The sequence below is a fragment of the Myxocyprinus asiaticus genome, chromosome 21, assembly GCF_019703515.2.
Source record: "Myxocyprinus asiaticus isolate MX2 ecotype Aquarium Trade chromosome 21, UBuf_Myxa_2, whole genome shotgun sequence".
Lineage (NCBI taxonomy): Eukaryota > Metazoa > Chordata > Actinopteri > Cypriniformes > Catostomidae > Myxocyprinus > Myxocyprinus asiaticus.
In genome coordinates, this window is record NC_059364.1 from 10852392 (window position 1) to 10875312 (window position 22921).

The 22921-nt window shown below is 37.8% G+C and overlaps 1 protein-coding gene across 5 annotated transcripts in view; it reads right to left on the bottom strand.

Annotated features, from left to right (window-relative positions):
- The window catches only part of LOC127412420 (adhesion G protein-coupled receptor B3-like), a 252987-nt gene that overhangs the window by 69453 nt on the left and 160613 nt on the right, over positions 1 to 22921 (bottom strand). For all 5 annotated transcript variants that reach the window (XM_051648751.1, XM_051648750.1, XM_051648749.1 and 2 more), the window contains 3 exons: positions 19988 to 20056; positions 8776 to 8884; positions 2081 to 2227 (listed from right to left, as the gene is read on the bottom strand). In XM_051648751.1, the coding sequence (XP_051504711.1) occupies positions 2081 to 2227; positions 8776 to 8884; positions 19988 to 20056 (325 nt within the window). The remainder of the gene's footprint in view (positions 1 to 2080; positions 2228 to 8775; positions 8885 to 19987; positions 20057 to 22921) is intronic.

The following is a 22921-nucleotide window of genomic DNA, read 5'->3' on the forward strand; positions in this document are numbered from 1 at the left end:
GCAAAAAGTGTGACAATTTAAATGTGTGTATTTAGGATATATAAAATGTTAGCTTTGAAATTAGCCTTAACAAGACAAAGGAGTCAGTTTTATTTATTTATTGATTTATATTTACATGCATTTGTTAAAAAAAAGCATGCTTTTCACTGACACTTTTATCAACTTAGTTGACAGGTACACTAACTTTTGAAAAAACTTAATTGGAGCTAAATTGTTTGGTGTGGTGGAAATTATGAATTTTAAAAAGTTATATAAATCATTTGCACACAATACATTGAAATGGTTTGTTTTTATTTTACTCTGTTTAGATTATCATAGTTTTAAACATGTAATAATTCATATTTTTATTATGGATTTTCATTGTTTAATATTGAAAGTCTGGGTCTGGCTCAAGGCTAAAACAGTACAATATATACATAAAAGGCATTTGAAAAGCAGCAAAAATGAATGATGAAGGCATGGTAAAACATTTCCAAATTACTTTAAATGTGACCTTCACATCACAAAAAATAAAAATAAAATTTGATATCTGTTAATTTAAATATAAATCAACCCCTAGGCCATAAAATTGCCCCAAACTGAAGAAAAACCCATAAATATAAATAAGAATATACACCCACTGAGCCCTTTATTAGGAACACTATTCTAATACTGGGTAGGGTCTCGCTTTGCTCTCAAAACAGCCTCAATTCTTCATGACATTGACTCCACAAGATGTTGGAAACATTCCTTTGAGATTATGATTCATGTTGACATGATTGCATCACACAATTTCTGCAGTTATGTCAGCTGCACATTCATTCTGCGAATCTCCCAATCTACCACATCCTAAAGGAGTTCTTTTGGATTCAGATCAGGTGACTGGGAAGGCCACTGAAGAACAGTGAACTCATTGTCATGTTCATTAAACCAGTTTGAGACGACTTTTGCTTTGTGGCATGATGCATTATCATGCTGGAAGTAGCCATTAAAAGATGGGTAAATTGTGGCCATGAAGGGATTCACATTGTCAGAAGCAATACTCAAATAGGCTGTGGCATTCAAGTGATGATTGCTTGGTATTAACAGGCCCAAAGTGTGCCAAGAAAACATTCCCCACACCATTACACCACTGCCACCAGCCTGTACTGTTGACACAAGGCAGGTTGGGTCCATGGATTCATGTTGTTGGTGCCAAATTCTGACCCTGTCGTCTATGTGCCTCAGCAGAAATTGAGATTCATCAGACCAGGGTACGTTTTTCCAGTCATCAACTGTCCAGTTTTTGTAAGCCTGTGCCCACTGCAGCTTTCTGTTCTTGGCTGACACAAGTGGAACTCGACGTGGTCTTCTGCTGTTTTAGCCCATCTGCCTCAAGGTTTGACATGTTGTGCATTCTGAGATGCTATTCTGCTTACTACAATTACATAGAGTGGTTGTCTGAGGTACCGTAGCCTTTCTGTCAGCTCAAACCAGTCTGGCCATTCTCTGTTGACCTCTCTCATCAAAAAGGTATTTCCATTCACGGAATTGCTGCTCACTGGATGTTTTTTGTTTTTGGCACCAATCTGAGTAAACTCTAGAGCCTGTTGTGCGTGAAAATCCCAGGAGATCAGCAGTTACAGAAATATTTAAAGCAGCCGTCTGGCACCAACAATTGAGCCACTGTCAAAATCACTGTGATCACATTTTTCCCCCATTCTGATGGTTGAGGTGAACATAAATTGAAGCGTCTGACCCATAGCTGCATGATTTTATGCACTGCACTGCTGCCACACGAATGGCTGATTAGATAATCACATGAATAAGTGTACAGGTGTTCCTAATAAAGTGCTAAGTGAGTGTATAAGAAATTGTCAGTTTATGTACAGTACTACACCACCAAAAAGAATGACCTCAAAGCAGGGCTACCAACTACTATTTTATTATGCCTTTCTTTAACTAATGAGATATATAATTATTTTCCTTAGGACAAGGCATAATGTTAACATGGGTTAATTGAGATTTGGCCTTGACAATCTAGTTAATTTAGCCTCAATGTAGAGGTCATAAAACATACTGTATCACAATCATCATTTTCTGCAATGTGACATAACTGTACCTGCTGCCTGGGGCACAAAGATTCCTTTGGGAATGACGACTTTGTCCTCTGAGTTTCTCGCCCAGTCGACCATCCCCTTTCGTCCCTTCATAGGGAAGTTAATGTCAGTCATAACAGACACAGCTGGCAGCCTCTGTATACTTGCAACTAAAAAAGGAAGAAAAGGAGAAACAACAAAATATGATCGTTAACCCATCACCCTTTTATAACACAGGAATAACTCTGAGGGTGAGGATACACTAAAACGTGTAAGTGAGTGTGCAGGTGTCGGTATGACTGGTCTGGTCAGAGGACAGGTAATAAACGTTGAGGTTTAGGTAAGGATTATACAAAAGCGAGCATGCGTATGCGTGTGTTTGGAGGAGGTGGCCAGCTGCTCTGTGTGGATGGGGGTGGTGGGCATTAGTCATAGGAGCACATGGGGTAGAACTGAAGAACTGTTGGTGAAGAAGCTCACACCTAGGGATCTAAAAACAGCATGAGATAAGTGACCCTTTTTGTGATCTAAAGATCAGGTATCCAAGCATGGTTCTGAAGAGTTAAGAGAAGTCGATGTTCGGAATAGTATACAGTACCTACTACTTCCACTGTTTTAGTAGTATGCAACATGTATACTGTGACAAGTATGAAAATGTATGTTTGCATGGAATACCCAGCTGACCTACTACATTTGCCAAAATGTGCAGTGTACAGCAAAGAACACAACTTTTAACACAAAATCTGAAATTTCATTGAGCCTAACCTGTTTTAATTAGCTTATAAAAAAAATTAAAAAAATGCAAGCAGTTTTTTTTTATACAGTTTTTTAAATTTAGTTATAATTTTTGTCTTTTGACAAATATATCCTTTAAACAACATGTAACAGACCAAATAATTTGTAAATATTTTGTCAAATACTGCTCATCACTGTCAATAATAAGAACAGTGTTGCAGAGTGAAGGGCTCCTCTTACTGTATGGCCACTGGTTCTAATAATTTCCTGCAGCATTTATTAATTCAATGCAGTTCAGTCTAACTCTGCAAGATCCCTTTGGATTGGATGTTCTCATAGTGGTTTTCCTACTCATGACTTTGGTGTGAAGCCTCAGTGGGTAACGGTCCTCAGGGAACCCAGCCAGGAGGTACTGGCACCTGTGCCCACCTGTGACTAATGAGCCTAATCACTGGTACTTCCAGAGAAACATCAGGCTGAAACCAGTTAGAAACGGACATTTATAAAACAGATAGTTCAGATTCTAATTTCTGATTGGATAAGACGCGTTTGAAGCCACGTTTGTTTGACTAGAAATGTACAACTGTGAACGTACACCTATAAGTGTACATTCTTTATTAAAGCAATGTTACGGGTTCAATACAAGGCAAGCTCAATCGACATCATTTGTGGCTTAATGTTGATCACAAAAAAACTTAATTTTAAATTGTCCCTCTTTTTCTTTAAAAAAAAAAGCTAAATTCTGGGTTCCAGTGAAGCACTTACAATGGAAGTGAATGGGGCCAATCCGTAAACGTAAAAAAAACTAACTTTTTCAAAAGTATAGCTACGAGGCATAAACATTGTGTGTAAACTTGATTTTAGTATGATAAAATCACTTTCTAACCTTTTCTGTGTAAAGTTATATACAATTTTACAACTTTGCTGCCAAGATGTAGCAACGTAACACCGTAAACCCTAAAACCACCAAAAAAAATTACAATATAAACAACTTTACAGCTCAAATAATACACAAGTTTTAACAAAAAAAATTATGTAAATGTTTTTATAAAATTATAAACTTCACATTTCTGCCTTTAAGCAATCCAAAAATTGGTCCCATACACTTCCATTGTAAGTGCCACCCAGTAACCTTGATTTTTGCTTTTTTTTTTTTTTTTTACTCCAAAGAAAAGGAGGGATGAGTCAAAATATATTGTTTTTTTGGCTCAAATGCTATCAACTGAGCATAACTCATATTGAAAGGTGAATATTTCTGTAATACGCCAAGTTGCTATGCTGCTTGGCAACCGCAAATGCCAACAGTTAGGATAATATATAATAAACAAAATTGTTTATTCCGATTACTATTCTTGATAAATGTAACTGTTTATTGAACTTTGGTGTCTTTTATCATATTGGTGTGCAACAAGCCATTAAAATCTGTGTGTTACAGTGATTTTACCATGGGATCACCTCTTACCCATGGTAAAATCACAGGCTTTTATTTAAAAAAAATTTTTACATCAAAAATGTTGGTGCAATCTTGGTTAAATGCTCAAAAGCAAGAGTTAGGCTATTTATTGGAGTATTTACAGGGCCTCTTACACTTATCTAAGTAATCAATGCAAACCTATCGATGTCCATTATTTGTATTTTTTTTTTATGTGTGTTTATTCACCTAAAAGACCTGCAACTAAGACTAAGACATTGTTTATTCTCACAGGGAGACGAGCTGCTGATCTCTGCAATCAAGATTATTTAGCTAAAAGAGGATGGAAGAGTGTGCAGTGCTGACAGACGGCATTTATTGTAGTGTCAAGAGCGTGCCATAAATTTGGCAAGAAATGATACTGCAATTTCTAACTATGACAGATGATTTTCATTTGGCTAGTGCAGGCAGCACTGCTTTGTTTGTTTAATGAAAAAGAGCAGATTCTAACAAAGACGGATATTAAGTCTCACTGAAAATGAAAATGAAATTACAAAATGGATGCCAATAAACAAATATGGATTTATTTTCTGATTAAAATTTTAGCCATAAGGATTTGCTTTTTTAATCAAAAGCATACCCAGAGGAAAATGTTCTTTCTCAGATAGGTTGCTTATACGTAGCTCAGGAGACTTAATGGATATCTCATTTATGTTATGTTTGTCTCCTAATATTCTTTAAGAGAAATAAAATTCAATGGAATGAGACAATTGTAGACATAAAAGTATAGTATAGAGCTGTACAGTATAGAGCTCATGAAATCTATGATTTTGATTGTAGAATTAGGTATTTTGGCAAATCTGAGCACCATTTGAGACATTGCTAAGATCTCTGAAAGACACATGTTATATTACTGTGGTCTTTTTTTTTCAGGAGAAAAATCTGAAAAGCAGTAGTATGAATTTAATCTCCATTCAATGTCACTGAGGTGAGATATTAAAGATATCGCATTTGTGACTTTCATATGGATAGAGCAATTGGTCGCTTAATCAATTGGTTAAGAAAAAAAAATCTATACCACAAAATACAATGCATTTAAATGTTTCTCTATATGCCACTAATGAAGATGTCTCACTGTATATTGAATATCATTACAATGTATCAGGGTTCAATGTGTTTGCCAGATTGCTACTCAGAAGGAACGCACGATCAGCACAAATGCACAGATGTGTTGCATGTTTAACATCTGTACGCTCTTGATTCGCAAATTAATTCTGGAATCTTTACTATAATGCAGAACCCTCTCTGCAGAATTAACAAGTTTCTCCATCTCAGTTTCACCTCCTGAAGCTTTAACTAATTTAGACTTGGTTGGGCTAATACTGTGCCATGTGTATCAAGGGCTGAAAGCATCTTTTATAAAATCATTGATATTGAAACGGTCCAATTCATTTGGGCATAATAAAATTACCGGATCCTGGGTTCAAGCATAAAATCTCTGTGGTATTCTGAAATAACTAGTGGGTTCTAACTTGTCTTCTAAAAGTTAGTTTACTATCCATTTACATTTATGCATAATGTTTTTACGATGCATTTAAGTTATACGTTTTATCATAATGTGTTCCCTGGGCATCGAACTCATGACTTTGCCATTGCTAGTGTCTTTACCAGCTTTACCACCTTAAACAATATCCATTTAAAATAAATGGCAGGTGATCAGATAATAAACAGTGGACATTAAACTAAAGCAACAGAGATTTGTATCACTCTAAACAGAAGTAGACACACTGCAAATAATATTTTTCTTACTCAGTATTTTTGTCTTGTTTTCCAGTACAAATATCCAAACATTTAAAACAAAATACATTTACTTGAAAAGCAAAAAGACTTAAGATATTAAGTCTCGTATTTAGAGAAATAAAAAAATAAAAAATAGTTAAAATTTATATGCTTAAAACAAGATTTTTTTATTTTTTATTTATAGAAAGAAAAATAAACTTAATTCAAAAGGAAAACAAATTTATTTTTCTAATCCCACTGACAATTTTGTTTAAGCATAAACCTCCCTAAATTTGGTTACATTACTCTGAAAATTAGACTTTATTTCTTATGCAATTTTGCTTTTCAAGTAAACATATTTTCTTTTAATAACAGATATTAAAGATATATAGATATTCTTGCTGTAAAGCCAAAAAGAAAAAAAAAAAGATTATTATTATTATTATTTTTAATATTATTATTTATTTTATTGTTTTGCGATAATGTGCTTCAATAATGTTCGTGGTTTCTTGATTCAATAGCTTCAGCCTGTTTATACATCTGTTACCAGCAGCTGTGAGTTGCAACATCATTCATTTTAACCTTCAGACTACTAGATCAATCACAGGTTTACTTTGCCTTGTCAGTGGCAGACGTTAAAATGTTTATAGCTCCTCTCTCCAGAATAATTATAATGTCCATGTTCTGGCTGTGCGTTTCATCCTACAACATACTTTACTGAGGTGGCCATGTCTGAATTGATTCATGTTCAGAAAACAACAACAGAAAAATATGCTCTGCAACAGTGGCGTGGGGGGAGAGTTACAAGTCTACAGGTACACAAAACAAAATAAAAATCTCTTTATAATCTTACAGTAATAGTAATGTGTCATTGTGAGATTTCTTTGTAAATCGTGGAAGCATTAAAGAAAATAAGGCGGGAGTGCCTTTAACAGTGCGCGCTACAGCAGATCGGAGCGAATTCCAATCAAAAGTGATCATTTCTATGCCCTACTCACTGTACCATGGTTCTTCCACATTATTGCTGTATGGGTCTTATTTTTTATTGATTTTTTATGACAGAATACAGTAAAATAACATTAATATGAAAGAAATTAGTAAATTATATATAAGTACTACTCATTCAAAAAATATCAGTCTCCTAATTTATCCTTCCACACCTGCTGAGGTCTGAGCACATCACTGCTTTGCAAAAATAAGGTTTTCAAAGCAAGTGACAATTAGCATGTACAAGAATATAAATTTACATCACCTGCAGTTGACAATCTGTACTCCATCTAAAACTGTTTTAAATTCCATTTTGATAATTCTTTTATAACTATAATGCAGTCTTTATTCTTTTCATGACCTTGTAATAATTGAGAGACTACAAAGAATTTTTGTACTTTCAAATTCATTTGTCATACTGCACGGCCATTTAAAATTAAGCACAGAGGGCAAAAGGGTGATTAAAAGCGGTGAACAGCACCTACAATGTATGCTTTCATAAAATGTAAAACATAAAACTTAACCTACAATCTTAAAGTGGATGAAAAAGTTAAACATGCAAATACCTCTATAAATTAAAGCTAAATCATGCAATCTGTAATTTCAGAACTGTTTCACTGATTTTGTTTAACTGAGCAAACACACTAAACAATCATCTCTGTCCAAATGTTTTTGAAGGACATTCTTGTAGTAGCTACTCATATTACTAATCTTTAAATATATGAATATGCCATTTTACACAACTTCATGACATTTTGAGACAATCCTGTCTGTTTTATGTCAAGCTACCTAAAATAAGTTAACACTAAAAAAGATACCAAAGGTGCCCTTAAATGAAATTGCCTCTTTAATGCCAGTTAGCTTTTAGTACCATTCAAAACATTGTAGACTCTAGTATGTACCGTCTTTGCTGATAGACAGCAAGGTCATCCTAATTCAGTCATTTCGTATCTGTTGAGCTCTGCAATTCATGCAGATTGCAATTTCATGGGTAAATGTCCCATATGTTTTAACCAAGAGAACTAAGCAAATGTGCTTCACCAACGGTTCTATCATTCAACACCCATTCTATTGAAACGACCGTAAAGGAAAAGTAGTATGGAGGAATTCTATGAGTGACGTGGGAAGATTATATGTAAACAGATGAGTCATGCTTTAGAAATATTTAAAAAGCCTTACTTAATACACTGCAGTTAAAAAAAAAGGCTAACAGTTATATTAAAGCTACACTAAGACTCAGTTATATGCAGAAAGATGTGGTAATTTTGTTAACGAAAACTAAATGAAAATAGTTTTGTTAATAAAAAATCAATGTAAATCTAACATAATTGGAAAACACTGAAACTAATCTAAACTAAATTTCCATGACTCCAATACTAACCAAAATAAATACAAATCAGTTAACTTTGGCAGCCCAAAAATAGTAAAACTAAAACTAACAGTACAAATGTAAACTAATGAAAACGAAACTAAATTAAAATGTAAAACTCTAATAACTCTGGAAAGGTGTAGGTGGATGGAAATCAATGCATGCTGTAATAGTTATAACCAAAGCCAAATACAGTACATCTCTGCTTTTACAAGCTGAAATAAGATAAGATGTTTGCATAAGAATATAGCACATTAAGTGAAAATGGCTTGGTATTAATAAACATTATCAACTGGTGGTGTGTGCCCCCATTCCTCTCTAAGCACCATTTATCCTCAATTACTGACGACACACAGAGTTGTTGGGAAGAGTCAGTGAGACCTGCAGTCAGTGATTGGGAGGTATGAAGCTTTCTCAGAACTGTCTGAAGGTCTTACCCAGGTTTCCTGTCATCAGATAGGCATTGTGGAAGTCCTTCATTCCCAGCCCGACGATGTGGATGAACTCTTCAATGACTTGCATGAGCTCCACCGACCCTGGGTAAATCTGGGAAGGGAAAATGAGGGGGAAAAAAATCAATAAAATAAAAAACTCTGTTTGCAAATGACTATCAAACACAGATGCCATCAGACTTTAGATGGATTTGTCATCAAATTAAATGAGACAGACCGATAGATAGACCGACAAACAGATGGATAGATAGACTGAAAGACAGACAAACAGACAGATTCCTGTAGATAGACCGACCGACAGACAGACAGACAGATAGAGAGACAGAACAAAAGACAGTAAGACAGGAAGGCAGGCAGGCAGACAAACAGACAGTCAGACAGACAGAACGACAGAAAGACAGACAGAACGACAGACAGATAGATAGACATACTGATAGACAGATAGACAGACAGACAGACAGTCAGTCAAACAGACAGACCGATAGATAGACAGACAGACAGATAAACAGATGGATGGATAGACCGATAGACAGACAAACAGACAGATTCCTGTAGATAGACGACTGATAGACAGAACGAAAGACAGTAAGACAGGAAGGCAGGCTGGCAGGCAGGCAGACAAACAGACAGACAGTCAGACAGACAGAACGATAGATAGACCGACAGATAGACAGCTAGATAGACAGATATAGAGACATAATTCAATTAAACTTGACATTAAATGCAGTTAAATGTAACCAAAACACGCAGAAAAAAGAGCAACTTAGGCAACAGTTAGCCTAGTAAAAACACACTCAGACTAACCCATTTGAAAACTATAACTTTTTAATTTTTTAATTATTAATTTTTAATCATTTTAAAGGGCATCTAATTCTTTAGAGCTGTGCAACCTGTCTATTCAGTATTTCACAAAGACAAACTGCATGCTGCAGAATGATTGTGCAGAGCTCAGAGCCTCTCTAGAGGACCAACCATCAGTGTCAGAGCAAATGTGGAGGAGGAATTCAGACCTATGGCACGCCCCCCTCCCGATTTCACTGCCTCAGCCTGTCAAAGTACCCGTTCTCTTTTAGTCAATAGCATCACGGCCTGCTGATCCAATCCTTGACCTTCAGGTGACTGAACCCAGCTATTTACATCTGTCATCATTCTGAAAGTCCTCAAAGATCTTTAGTAGGAGCAGACAGTCTAGGAGAAAGCATCTTTCGGCTTAACTCAAGAGCAAGCATTTTTCAGGCTGATTTCTGGCAATTCAAGAATTCAGTATTTAACTATTCAATATTTAAAGTCAACTTGAAACAACAGCTGCAAAAAATGTAGCGTGGGACATGATTCTATTAATTGGGAATTGATTGGATTGTGAAAAGTAGGCATTACAAACAAGAATAGAGCCCAGGTGGTTGGAGGGCAGTGGTTGAAAAGTAAAAGGGATTTACAACGTCATCCAAAAAAGAATGTCATTTCAGAGGCGGAGCAAGTTATCATATTTTGATAAAAGGTTACGAAGACAATCTTGGATATGCGTGAACAGAAAGAGCTGAACTCCAGCTAAATGAACCGCTTCACAAACGGGTTAATTACCTCACTTAAATGCATGCTATTTACACATGACATTAATCACTATATCACACAAAATATATGTAATATCACACCTTACATCTGCACAGTCAATTAAGAAAATGAAGAGGTGAAGTTGAACTAAGTTACACACTAGTCAGAAAATAACTTGCATTGGGAATACATAAAAGGAGCTACACGCAATGCAATATCCTAAACTGGCTAAAGCATGAAACATTTATAACAGTCTCTAAACCATGAAAAAATCAGAATACAGTAACTTGAAAAATAGCTAAACCTTCAGTACATTCATTTTATGCTTTTAGTTCAGGAGCTGAGGTTTTCAAAACAAGAACAGTTGATGTATATTTTACATGACATTTTTAGTCATTTTGCAATTATCATTAACTAAACTATATTATTTTCGCTGACTGAAATTATATGCCATTTTAGTCAGAGTAAAACTGATTAAAATGAATGAATATGACATGAAATATTGAGCAAATTTAAAGGACATTTTTGTCAGAAGACTAAAACAAAAAACTGTATACAAATTAATGCTGATCTGGAATAATGTTTATAAGCACGAAAAATTTTGCCTCAACATTAGGAAATATTCAGAAGTGTTGTCTCGACCTAATTCAACCTCTCTGATATTCCTCTTCAAAGTCTAAAATTTAAGCCAGCTAGCCCACAGCCGTCGGAGCAGACAGGTTGCTGGAGGGGAGTGGTTCAAAAATGTTTAGATACTTTCCACTCCCAATTTATCAAGATGAAGTCAGCCGAAGTGGAAAGTAATTTCATAGGCAAAACAAGTTATTACATCGATAAAGGATTACAAAGACAAACAATTTTTCTGTGGAATAACATACACCAATGAACCACTCACAATAAGACCAGCAAGGTGTTTTTAGAAATAAATGTATTTTATGTTGACTTCAAGAAACAGCATCAAATTCACAATCTTTTGTGATCAACCTTTTAAAGAGCCTATTAATAAAAATTGTCATCACTAACTGCAGGAAGCGGGGTCTTAAACCTTTTACCCAGCAGATTTACTATACAAATTTAAAAACCATATGATGCTGTGCAGCCTTTGGTCTCTCATCTCATTATCATCATCCTGAACCCTCTGTCCCTGTGACAACAAACAAAGTGCAAAAACGCATTGCAACCAATCTGCAAAAGACAAAAAAATAAAAAAGCGGGGTACAGAAAAATAGCACTGAGTGACATTTCATAATTAGCACCCTTAGTGAGATGCAGGAACAGGGCGAAGGAGTCAGATATCTAATAATCCCCCTGGCAGGAGTCAGGCTCCGCATTCGCACAGGGGCCGATCTTGGGCCAAGTCAATCAGACAGACTGCAGACAGAGAGAGAGATGCTGAGGGCACGCAGGCAGATTGGCCCATCCCCCTCGGTCAGACTGGCGGGGGACAGCAGAGAGCATCCCTCTCCATGGCAACAGCGCTGGGGTGTTGAAGTGTGCAGGGTAGACAGCAGTGCGGGAAATGGCTGGGGCTGATGGCCATTATATGTACCAACACTGTTGCTGCGTTGTCACACACAAATAATATAAAGTGTGCTTTCATATTAAGTGTACTTTCATATACACTAACGAGCACTTTATTAGGAACACCTGTAGACCTACATATTCATTCTATTATCTAATCAGCCAATCATGTGGCAGTGCAATGCTTAAAATCATGCAGATACAGGTCAGGAGCTAAGTTAATTTTCACATCAACCATCAGAATGGGGAAAAAATGTGATCTTAGTGATTTCAACCATGGTGTGATTGTTTTTGCCAGACGGGCTGGCTTGAGTATTTCTGTAACTGATCTACTGGGATTTTCACGCACAACAGTCTCTAGAGTTTATTCAGAATGTTGCCAAAAACAAAAAACATCCAGTATGCAGCAGTTCTATAGACAGAAATGTCTTGTTAATGAGAGAGGTCAACTGAGAATGGCCAGACTGGTTCAAGCTGAAAGAAAGGCAACGGTAACTCAGATAACCACTCTGTACAATTGTAGTGAGCAGAATAGCATCTCAGAATGCACAACATGTCGAACCTTGAGGCAGATAGGATACAACAGCAGAAGACCACATCGGGCACTTTATTAGGACCATAGTGTTCATAATAAAGTTCTCAGTGAGTGTACAGTAGATTACAGTCACTACAAAGTTGAATATATAAAAATATATTATATATTATAAACGTACTCTTCTGCTATATAGATTTCAGCCATAAGTGAGAACAAGTAAATGTATGTGACTGCTATATGTATGCAGACATGAGAATAGCCAACCTGGTCTCATAAAATTATATACCTACATTTTTACATGGTTAGCTGTACGTATTGTGGCAGTTTCCTGGTGAAATAAACATTAGAGGTGCAACAACAACAATTACTTTTATTCACTTTCAAACAAATCACTAGTAAAACAGCAGATTATTAGTTCGTAAACACTTGATTTTCGCCCAGTTCCTCACACAATGCTATCTTATGACACACTTGTACTATAGTGCGTGATACATTTTAAGTTCAAGTGTGATTAAGTTGTGCAGTAGCTCAAATGATAAAGTGTTGCACTTCTGATGCAAAGCACAATGGTATGATCTCAAGCACGATTTTGAGTTGACACTTGAGGCGAAAGTGTCATAGAAGCACCACAAAATGATGAAGTTGCTTCAGCAATTGTGTTTTCATCTCACATTTGCTTTTATGACATTAATGGTTAGGTTTAGGTTTAACGTTTAGGGTAGGGAGGTGGGTTTTGTTGAATTAATAAAAAAATGTAAACTCGCTTTTGGCATCACACAGTGGACATTTCATCTCAAAATTGCTGCACTATGTGTAATAAAACCACATATAATTTTGCAAAACTGTCCACACCATCACACACTTTTCATGAGATCAGGCTGAGAACAGTACATTTGTAACAACATACAATGAAATTCAATAAATCTGTATACATTGTATACGGTATATTAAACACAACTGTTTGTAAGCAGACATAATAATAGCAGATTTGTAATAAGATACACTAACAAACTAATTATCCTTCTAACAAAAATTTACTACAATGTTTTTGGAACCATGGTACCATGGTAGTAGCATGTTTATTGGACATATACTATGGTATTACAATGTCTTTGAACATATAGCATGGTAGTAATACCTTAGAGCAGTGGTTCTCAAAATTTTTTTGATGAACGCCCCCCTACTTCATTCCCCTATAGTGTTACTATAGTAAATTCAAGGGTTTCCACTTCTCACACCTTGCTTCTCACTGATGAGTTTAAGAGCTTGAGCTTTAAGAGCTTTGCGCTCGCGCTGCTCTGTCCACTGAGTCGTATCCATCTACAGAGCCAAACAGGTGCATTAGCCGAGGTTGTGCCTCAGCCTGTGTATTTGACGCTGCTAAACCAGATACTTCAGATGCGTCGTTAGATTTCAAAATCAGATGAACTGCAGTACAAATGCATATTAACCCGTTTAAGATTGGACTCAAGATGGCACCGAGTATGGCTGCTGTGTTGCGAGAACCGACACAACATTGCAGTTTTTTGTTTGTTTTGTTTATAATTTTTATGCCTTTTGTCTTGGATGCCTTATTGTCTACGACAGACAAACACTTTTGGACATTGATTCTGCAATTGCACTCCGTAAACTGGACTTCAAATTCCTCAATGCCGACCCACTGTATACAAACACGGCAGTGGAGCCCGGCCACGGAAACACAGAAGGAAAATGAGAAGGAGAGCCGGCATTCTCATCAGAGTAAAACGTCGCGCAAATCAACCCCCGCTACCCAGTATTCTACTGGCAAATGTTCAATCTGGACAACAAGCTCTGCGAGCTGAGAGCGCGGATCACTTTCCAACGAGAGATGAGGGACTGCTGCATTATCTGCCTTACGGAAACTTGGATGTCTGCTGAGATTCCAGATTCAGCCATTGAACCTGCGGGGTTTTCTGTGCACCGAACAGACAGAGCGGAAGACCTCTCTGGTAAAAGCAGAGGTGGTGGTGTATATTTTATGATCAACAAATCCTGGTGTGATCAAAGGAACGTACATTCTATCAAGTCTTTCTGCTCTCCTGATCTGGAATTTTTTATGCTTCTGTGTCAACCATTCTGGCTACCGAGGGAATTCACAGTGGTCATTATCACAGCTGTGTACATCCCGCCGGAAACTGCGCATCCTGAGGCCATGTTCATTGTGACCGAGGACTTTAACAATGCCAATTTCAAATCAATCGCACCAAAATACCACCAACACATCAGTTTCAACACATGAGGGGACCAGGTTTTGGACCATTGCTACTCTCCCTTCCGGGATGGCTACAAATCCCTCCCTCGCCCACCATTTGACAAATCAGACCACTCTTCCGTTCTGCTTCTGCCCGCTTACAGGCAGAAACTGAAACAGGAAGCACCCACCCTCAGAACGATCCAGTGCTGGTCGGACCAACCTACGCTACAAGACTGTTTTGATCACGCGGACTGGGAGATGTTCCGGTTTGCCTCTGATGACGACATCGAGATAACGTGTTTAATCAGAAAGTGCACAGAGGATGTTGTTCCAACCAAAACAATATGGATCTACCCCAACCAGAAGCCATGGATAAATAGCGATGTTCACACAGCACTTTATGCGCGAACCTCCGCTTTTAATTCTGGGAACGCAGAGGAGCGTAAACAAGCCAGTTATGCACTCCGCAAAACTATCAGAGCAGCCAAATGTCAGCACAGGGACAAGATCGAAGGACAGTTTAATACCACAACTCTAGAAGCATGTGGCAAGGAATTAATATCATCACAGACTTTAAAGGGAATAAAAACTCCTCCGTGAACACCGCTGCCTCCCTCCCGGATGAGCTTAATACTTTTTATGCTCGTTTCAAGGGAAATAACACCGCCCTCGCAGAGAGAGCTCTCGCGGCCAAAGCTACAGAGGTTAGTACACTCTCTGTCTCTGTAGCGGATGTAACTCGATCCTTCCGACGGGTGAATATCCGTAAAGCTGCGGGTCCAGACGGCATTCCGGGCCGCGTCATCAGAGTGTGTGCGAACCAACTGGCTGGTGTTTTTACGGACATTTTCAACCTTTCCCTCTCCTCGTCTGTGGTCCCCACATGCCTTAAAACATCCACCATTGTGCCTGTACCAAAGCAATCCAAAATCACTTGCTTAAATGACTGGTGTCCTGTTGCTCTGACCCCCAACATCAGCAAATGCTTTGAGAGACTAATCAGAGATTATATCTGCTCTGTGCTGCCTCCCTCACTGGACTCATTGCAGTTTGCTTACCGCAACAACTACTCCACTAATGATGCCATTGCATCTACACTACACACTGCTCTCTCCCACATGGAAAAAAGGAACACTTATATGAGAATGCTGTCTGAACTACAGCTCAGCATTCAACACCATAGTTCCCTCCAAGCTTGATGTGAAACTCCAGGCTCTGGGCTTAAACTGCTCGCTGTGCAGCTGGATCCTGGACTTCCTGTCAAGCAGACGCCAGGTGGTTAGAATGGGCAGCAACATCTCCTCATCACTGACCCTCAACACTGGAGCCCCACTGGGCTGTGTTCTCAGCCCACTCCTGTATTCCCTGTACACACATAACTATGTGGCAACACATAGCTCCAATGATATCAAGTTTGCTGATGATACTATGGTGGTAGGTCTGATCACTGACAATGATGAAACAGCCTACAGAGAGGAGATGCACACTCTGACGCACTGGTATCAGAAGCACAACCTCTCCCTCAGCGTCAGCAAGACAAAGGAGCTTGTGGTGGACTTCAAGAGAAAAGACAGAGAACACAGTCCAATCACCATCAATGGAGCACCGGTGGAGAGAGTCAGCAGCTTCAAGTTCCTCGGTGTCCACATCACTGAGGAACTCACATGGTCCTTCCACACTGAGGCCGTTGTGAAGAAGGCTCATCAGCGCCTCTTCCTCCTGAGACGGCTGAGGAAGTTTGGAATGAACCACCACATCCTCACACGGTTCTACACCAGCACTGTAGAGAGCATCCTGACTGGCTGCATCACTGCCTGGTATGGCAATAGCACCGCCCACAACCGTAAAGCCCTGCAAAGGGTGGTGTGAACTGCCAGACACATCATCGGAGGTGAGCTTCCATCCCTCCAGGACATATATACCAGGCGGTTTGTGAAAAAATCTCGGAGGATCAGAGACTCCAGCCACCCGAGCCATGGGCTGCTCTCACTGCTACCATCGGGCAGGCGGTATCGCAGCATCAGGACCCGCACCAGCCGACTCATGACAGCTTCTTCCCCCAAGCAATCAGACTTCTGAACTCTTAATCTTTCACGATCAATATACATCTGCACTGCACTTTATTAATCTTATTATCTCACACTGGACTGTCATAAATTATAGTCTCTCTTAACAACACACTGGCAACTGACTATCAACCGACAGCCTGAATGTCAATACAGTTCAATACAACCTACTGTATATTTTATATATACTATATATATACCATTTTTATTGTATAATGTGTATTCTATATTGTATGTGTATTCTATATTGTGTGTATTGTATACTGTACATTGTATATTATTATTTGTATATTGTGTTGTAATTATGTGTATATTAGATATGTCAATTGTGTTGTGTAAATCTGATGTTTATTGTAAACTGGCATATGTCTCATCACTGTCATAACTGCTATGTTGCTCGGAACTGCACCCAAGACTTTCACCCATTATTGCACTTGTGTATATGGTTGTGTGACAATAAAAATGATTTGATTTGATTTGATAATTGAGAAACAACTGACATACTCCAAGTCTAGATAAATGTTTTAATGCATAGAGGAACTTGACGATAGATTTGAATAGTATGATTGATAAATGCCCCCCATTTGTAACCTAACATCCCCCTCTCTACTAATTTGCTCTCAGCGCCCGCTGGCATCCTTTGAATGCTCCCTGGAGGGCGGTACCGACCCCGTTGAGAACCCCTGCCTTAGAATACACCAGGGATAATTGTAACCTCAGTTATCACTAACAAGAAAGACTGTAAAAGACTTTTAGGGGGTTAAAGGGATAGTTCACCAAAAAGCTAACATTTTAAGAAGAATATATCTCAGCTCTGTAGGTCCATACAATGCAAGTGAATGGTGGCCAGCACTTTGAAGGTCCAAAAATCATAAATATGCAGCATAAAAGTAATCCATATGACTCCAGTTGTTAAATCTATGTCTTTAGAAGCTATATAATAGGTGTGGGTGAGAAATAGATCAATATCTAAGTCCTTTTTTTTTTTTTTTTTTACTATAAATCTCCACTTCCACTTTCTTCTTCCTTTGTTTTTGGCTATCACATTCTTTGTGCATACCGCCACCTACTGGGCAGGAAGGAGAATTGATAACAAAACAATACAAAAATATAGTATAGACTGAACCACTGGAGTCTTTTGGATTACTTTTATGCTACCTTTATATGATTTTTGGACCTTCAAAGTTCTGACCACCATTCACTTGCATTGCATGGAGCTATACAGAGCTGATTTATTATTCAAAAAATCTTTGTTTGTGTTCAACAGAAGAAAGAAAGTCTTAAACATCTGTGTGGCATGAGTGTGAGTGAATGATGAGAGAATTTTCATTTTTGGGTGAACAACTACTTAAAGAACCTCTTGTTCTCCTCATTTTGAGTTGAGAATTAGAGAGGTAGGCACACACTGTTCTCCACTGAGAGGTTTCCCTTCCTGCTCTCTCCCACCTAACAGCAGAGAACGGCATGAATCTGAGCTGTGAACTCCATAGCAATCATTGCACAGCCTGTGAATACCATGCAAGCAGACTTTGTAGAAGAAGACAAGACAGGCAGAGAAGATAAAATCCTAGGTGATATTTAAACATCAGGTTAAGGTCAATCATTTGCCAGAGCAGGTGACAACCACCTCAGATGTCCTCTAATTATTTGAGTTTGAAGATTCAATCTGTGACAAAGCTGAGAAGGAACGTGAATTGAAAGCTGGCCCATCTGCTCCAGCGACTGCACGCAAAACACCTTTGGCAAAAAAGTGATCTGCTCCATGACCTGATCTCCGAACACACTTCAAATTGAAAAACACATTACTTTCCAATAAAACCCTTGTGACACTGTCTTACTGTAAACTCCATTTATGGGCTAATTCAGTTGACACAAGGGACCATTTTTTACTCAAGGAAACATGTTTTACCACAGCTCTCAGACTGCGGGCAAACACATTAGATGAAGGAGCTCCAAAGCAGCTTATGTTTGATTGACAGTAACATTACCACTGTCTGCTTAAGAGGTATTACCAGTGTAGATTTAAAGACCCCATGAAAAATCACTTGGCGAATGCAGTTTTCTTTCTTGTGTTGATATATTTCATATTGAAACAGGAAGATCAGGAGGGATATATTGAAGGGTTCCTTTTCTTTTCTTTCCATGTCATTTAATTTTTAATTTTGCAGATCAAGACATCTTTTGTTGGTCCAAAATTCCTGTCAAAGAAACGTAGTCCTTACCTATCCCCACCCCTATCTATAACCTACCCCTACAATTATGGAGTATAAGCCCCAAACAAAAACATAAACCATAGACTTAAAAATCTCATTAATAGGAATCTTGTTCCAGGAGCAAAACAACAACAAAAAACAAAACAACAAAAATAATATTCTACTTGGCATAATCACATTCACTGAAGAGAGTCATTAGGACAAGGGGGCATTCTCATTCTAGAAAGCATTTGATTGGACAAAGGTTTGTGTAGTGCAGGATGATCAATATTTTTGTTCCATTTTCCTAGAAGAGAAAGACTGTAAATTATAATGCCATATATCTGCTAAAAGTGAATTTTATAAACTTTAAGGAGTTCACTGTAAAGACACTTAATTTGGTCCAAAGCCACAATAGTGCAGTTGGATTCAGATTTTGTTTGTAATTCGAAAGAACAATTGAATTTTCCCAGAAGCTGCTTTTATTTTGTCTCTCGCAGAGTAGAAGACAATCCCTGCGTTCCAAAAATCAGCCTCCGAAGGGCACTTTGAAGTGAAAACAATCATGATAGTTATGCTGTAAAATCGCTTCAAACTGAATTTCCTTTAAAAATTACTCAAAAGGTGTGTTCTGAATAAACTTTATCATTGAGCCCCACACCTTTCAGCCTTCCAAAGCTCTCACAGTGCATGGTAAAGTCTTTGAAGGGAATAGAGCATAGGGATGAGCACTTCTGAATGGAACGCACCGAATACCATCATCACTGATGGAAAGCATGAGGTCTGGACATACTGTATGCTGCCAATGTTGCTGCCACCAAGTGGATGCAGTGTATATTGCAGCTGTCCTTCCAACAATCAGCACAGCAGGGAGGGCTGTATTTGTAAGAGAGAGCTTGATTTGTCGCAGCCCTGCCTGTAGAGATAGCTGCCTTTTTGACCTGACAATTACCTAAAGCATCTGCACCGGTGATAGCAATCGATTTGTTGAGGGCTCATCACACAATATTCAGCTACAGAGTGACACACAACACCAGATTCTCTCTGCAATGTGACTATAACAAAGCAATCTCGACCTGCAAGCTTCAAAAACACTCAGACATTCATTGAGACACACCTGTTGTGCATCTTCCCACTTCTCCCTGTTCTCCTCCTCCAAGAGATTGCTGATGATCTGAAAAAAGTTCTGTGGGGAGAAAAAAAATAAAAAATATGGTTAGTAAAACATTGCTGACATATAGAGAAGGGAACTAATTTGAGTCCATTTGGATTGAAATTTTAAATATGTAATTTATACACTTTTAAATATATAAACAAGGTGTTATTAAAACATTTAGGAAATTGATATTAACACTTTTTAAAGCTATTAATAATATATTACAAATTATTCATAATGAATATAAAATGATTTATAATGCCCTATAATACAAATTGTAATGTACTATATATTTGTATAAAATAATTGCAGCAAAAGCATTATTAATATAATATAATATAATAATATAAAATAATTTTATATTCAGTCTGAATACTTTTTAATATATTATTAATACCTTTGTGTGTGTGTGTGTGTGTGTGTGTGTGTGTGTGTGTGTGTGTGTGTGTGTGTGTACAACTACTACAACTAACTAGGTGTATTTAAAAGATTATGAATGATTTGTGGGTGGTAGACTGGTGGGTGTTGAATTTAAAGGTCGCTGGTTCAAATCCCATGAGAGGTACATCTTGAATTATAGCTTGTATACTGTATATACTGTACATAGTGTGAATGCACTGTATGTCATTTTGGATAAAAGCATCTACCAAATGCCTAAATGTAAATTATTTAATTGATTAAGATTACCATATTCACAGACTTCAAGTGAAGTATTACCAAATAGGCTTTACATTTTACATAGTCCTTGGTACAGAAAAAAAATAAAAATATGTATAGGTGTTCCCTGAAAAGGTACATATACATACAGCATACAGTATAGAATCTCCCCTGCATTTTAAGTGCAAATACTATGGATTACACTGAGAATCACAGCAGTGGATTACTGATTATGGGGTACATCCAGCAGCATCGGCTCTAAAACACACCAGGGATTTCCTGCTACTTTCAATTCAGGGATTGGTTGATCTTCCCTAAGCTCTCAAATGTGGGGAAGAATAAAACAAGGAGAAAAGAGAGTGCCATTCAAGCTTGAAGGCACTAGGAGAGCTGCATACTCAGTGTCCAAAATAACACTCGTCAAGCAATAAACTTAAGTAAAATTGCCTTGGTGAGTAAACAATACTTTATTATTTATACTTTATTAGGAACTGCACCATTAGATGGATTAAGTCGGAATGTAAGAATGATAGTTTCCCTTGCTGATAAGTGACGTGAGTGATTCACATCAAACACATTCAAACTGTCTACTAAAGTAAGCATGTTGCGAGTCACGCAGAATTCCTTTCTTTTTTTTTTTTTTTACAGAATGACATACAGTGGCAAGAAAAAGTATGTGAACCAATTGGAATTAACTGGTTTTCTGCATTAATTGGTCAAAAAATGTGATCTCATCTTCATCAAAGTCACAAGTAAAGACAAAGCACAATGTGCTTAAGCTAACAACACACAGACAATTATAATAACCAATGTCTTTATTGAACACATCCCATTAAACATTTACAATGCTGTGCAAAAAGTAAGTGAACCCTAGTATTTAATAACTGGTCAATCCTGCTTTGGCAGCAATAACCTCTCAAGCAAGCGTTTCCGGTAGCTGCGGATTATACCTGCACAATGTTCAGAAGGGATTTTTGACCTTTTTTACTTACAGAACTGCATCAGCTCGGTCATATTTTTAGGATGTCTGGTGTAAACGGCTCTCTTGAGGTCATTTCACAGAATCTCTATTAGGTTGAGGTCCGGGCTCTGACTGAGCCACTCCAAAAGGTGGATTTTCTTTTTTTGAAGCCATTCTGTAGTGGATTTAGTTTGATGTTTAGGGTCATTGTCCTGCTGCATCACCCAACTTCTACTGAGCTTCAGCTGGTGCACAGCAACAGGATATCTTGATAAACTTCGGGATTCATTTTTCCCTCGATGATGCCAAGCAGTCCACGCCCCGAAGCAGCAAAGCAGCCCCAAATCATGATGCTCCCTCCATCATATTTTACCATTGGGATGATGTTTTCATGTTTGTATACGATGTCTTTTTTACGTCATACATAGTGCTGCGTGTTCTTCCCAAAGAATTCAAACTTAGTTTCATCAGTCCAGAAGCGTTGTGGAGTGTCAAGATGGTCTTTGGCAAGATTCAGGTGCGCAGCAATGTTTTGTTGGAAAGCAGCAGCTTCCTTCATGGTGTCCTGCCATGGACCGTTTAACCATGGCTGTTTAATGTTTTCCATATATAGTAGACTCGTGATCAGAGATGTTAACCAGTTCCAATGATTCCTTCAAGTCTTTAGCTGTCACTCTAGGGCTCTTTTTACCTTATTGCGCATTCTGTGGTGTGCCCTTTGAGACATCTTGGCTGGATGGCCACTTCTACGGAGAGTAGCCACAGTACTAAATCATCTCCATTTATAGACAATTTGTCTAACTGTGGACAGATGAATATCTAAGATCTTCAAGATAAATTTGTAACTCTTTCCAGCTTTATTCAAAGTAACAATTCTTGATCGTAGGTCTTCTGAAATCTATTTTTTGCAAAGCATGGTCCACATCAGCAGATGCATCTTGTGAATAGCAAACTCAAAATGTTTGAGTGCTTTTTATAAGTCAAAGTAGCTCAAACCCACACCTCCAACTTTGTTTGATTTGCCATCTCCTGACTCTAATTAGCTTTTTTTGTCGTCTTTAGGCTAGAGATTCACTTACTTTTTCCACAGCACTGTTAATGTTTATTGGGATGTGTTCAATAAAGACAAGAAAGATTATAATTGTTTGTGTGTTGTTAGCTTAAGCACACTGTGCTTTGTCTATACTTGTGACTTTAATGAAGATGAGAAATGACAAATTAATGCAGAAAACCAGCTAATTCCTAAGGCTTCACATACTTATTCTTGCCACTGTATA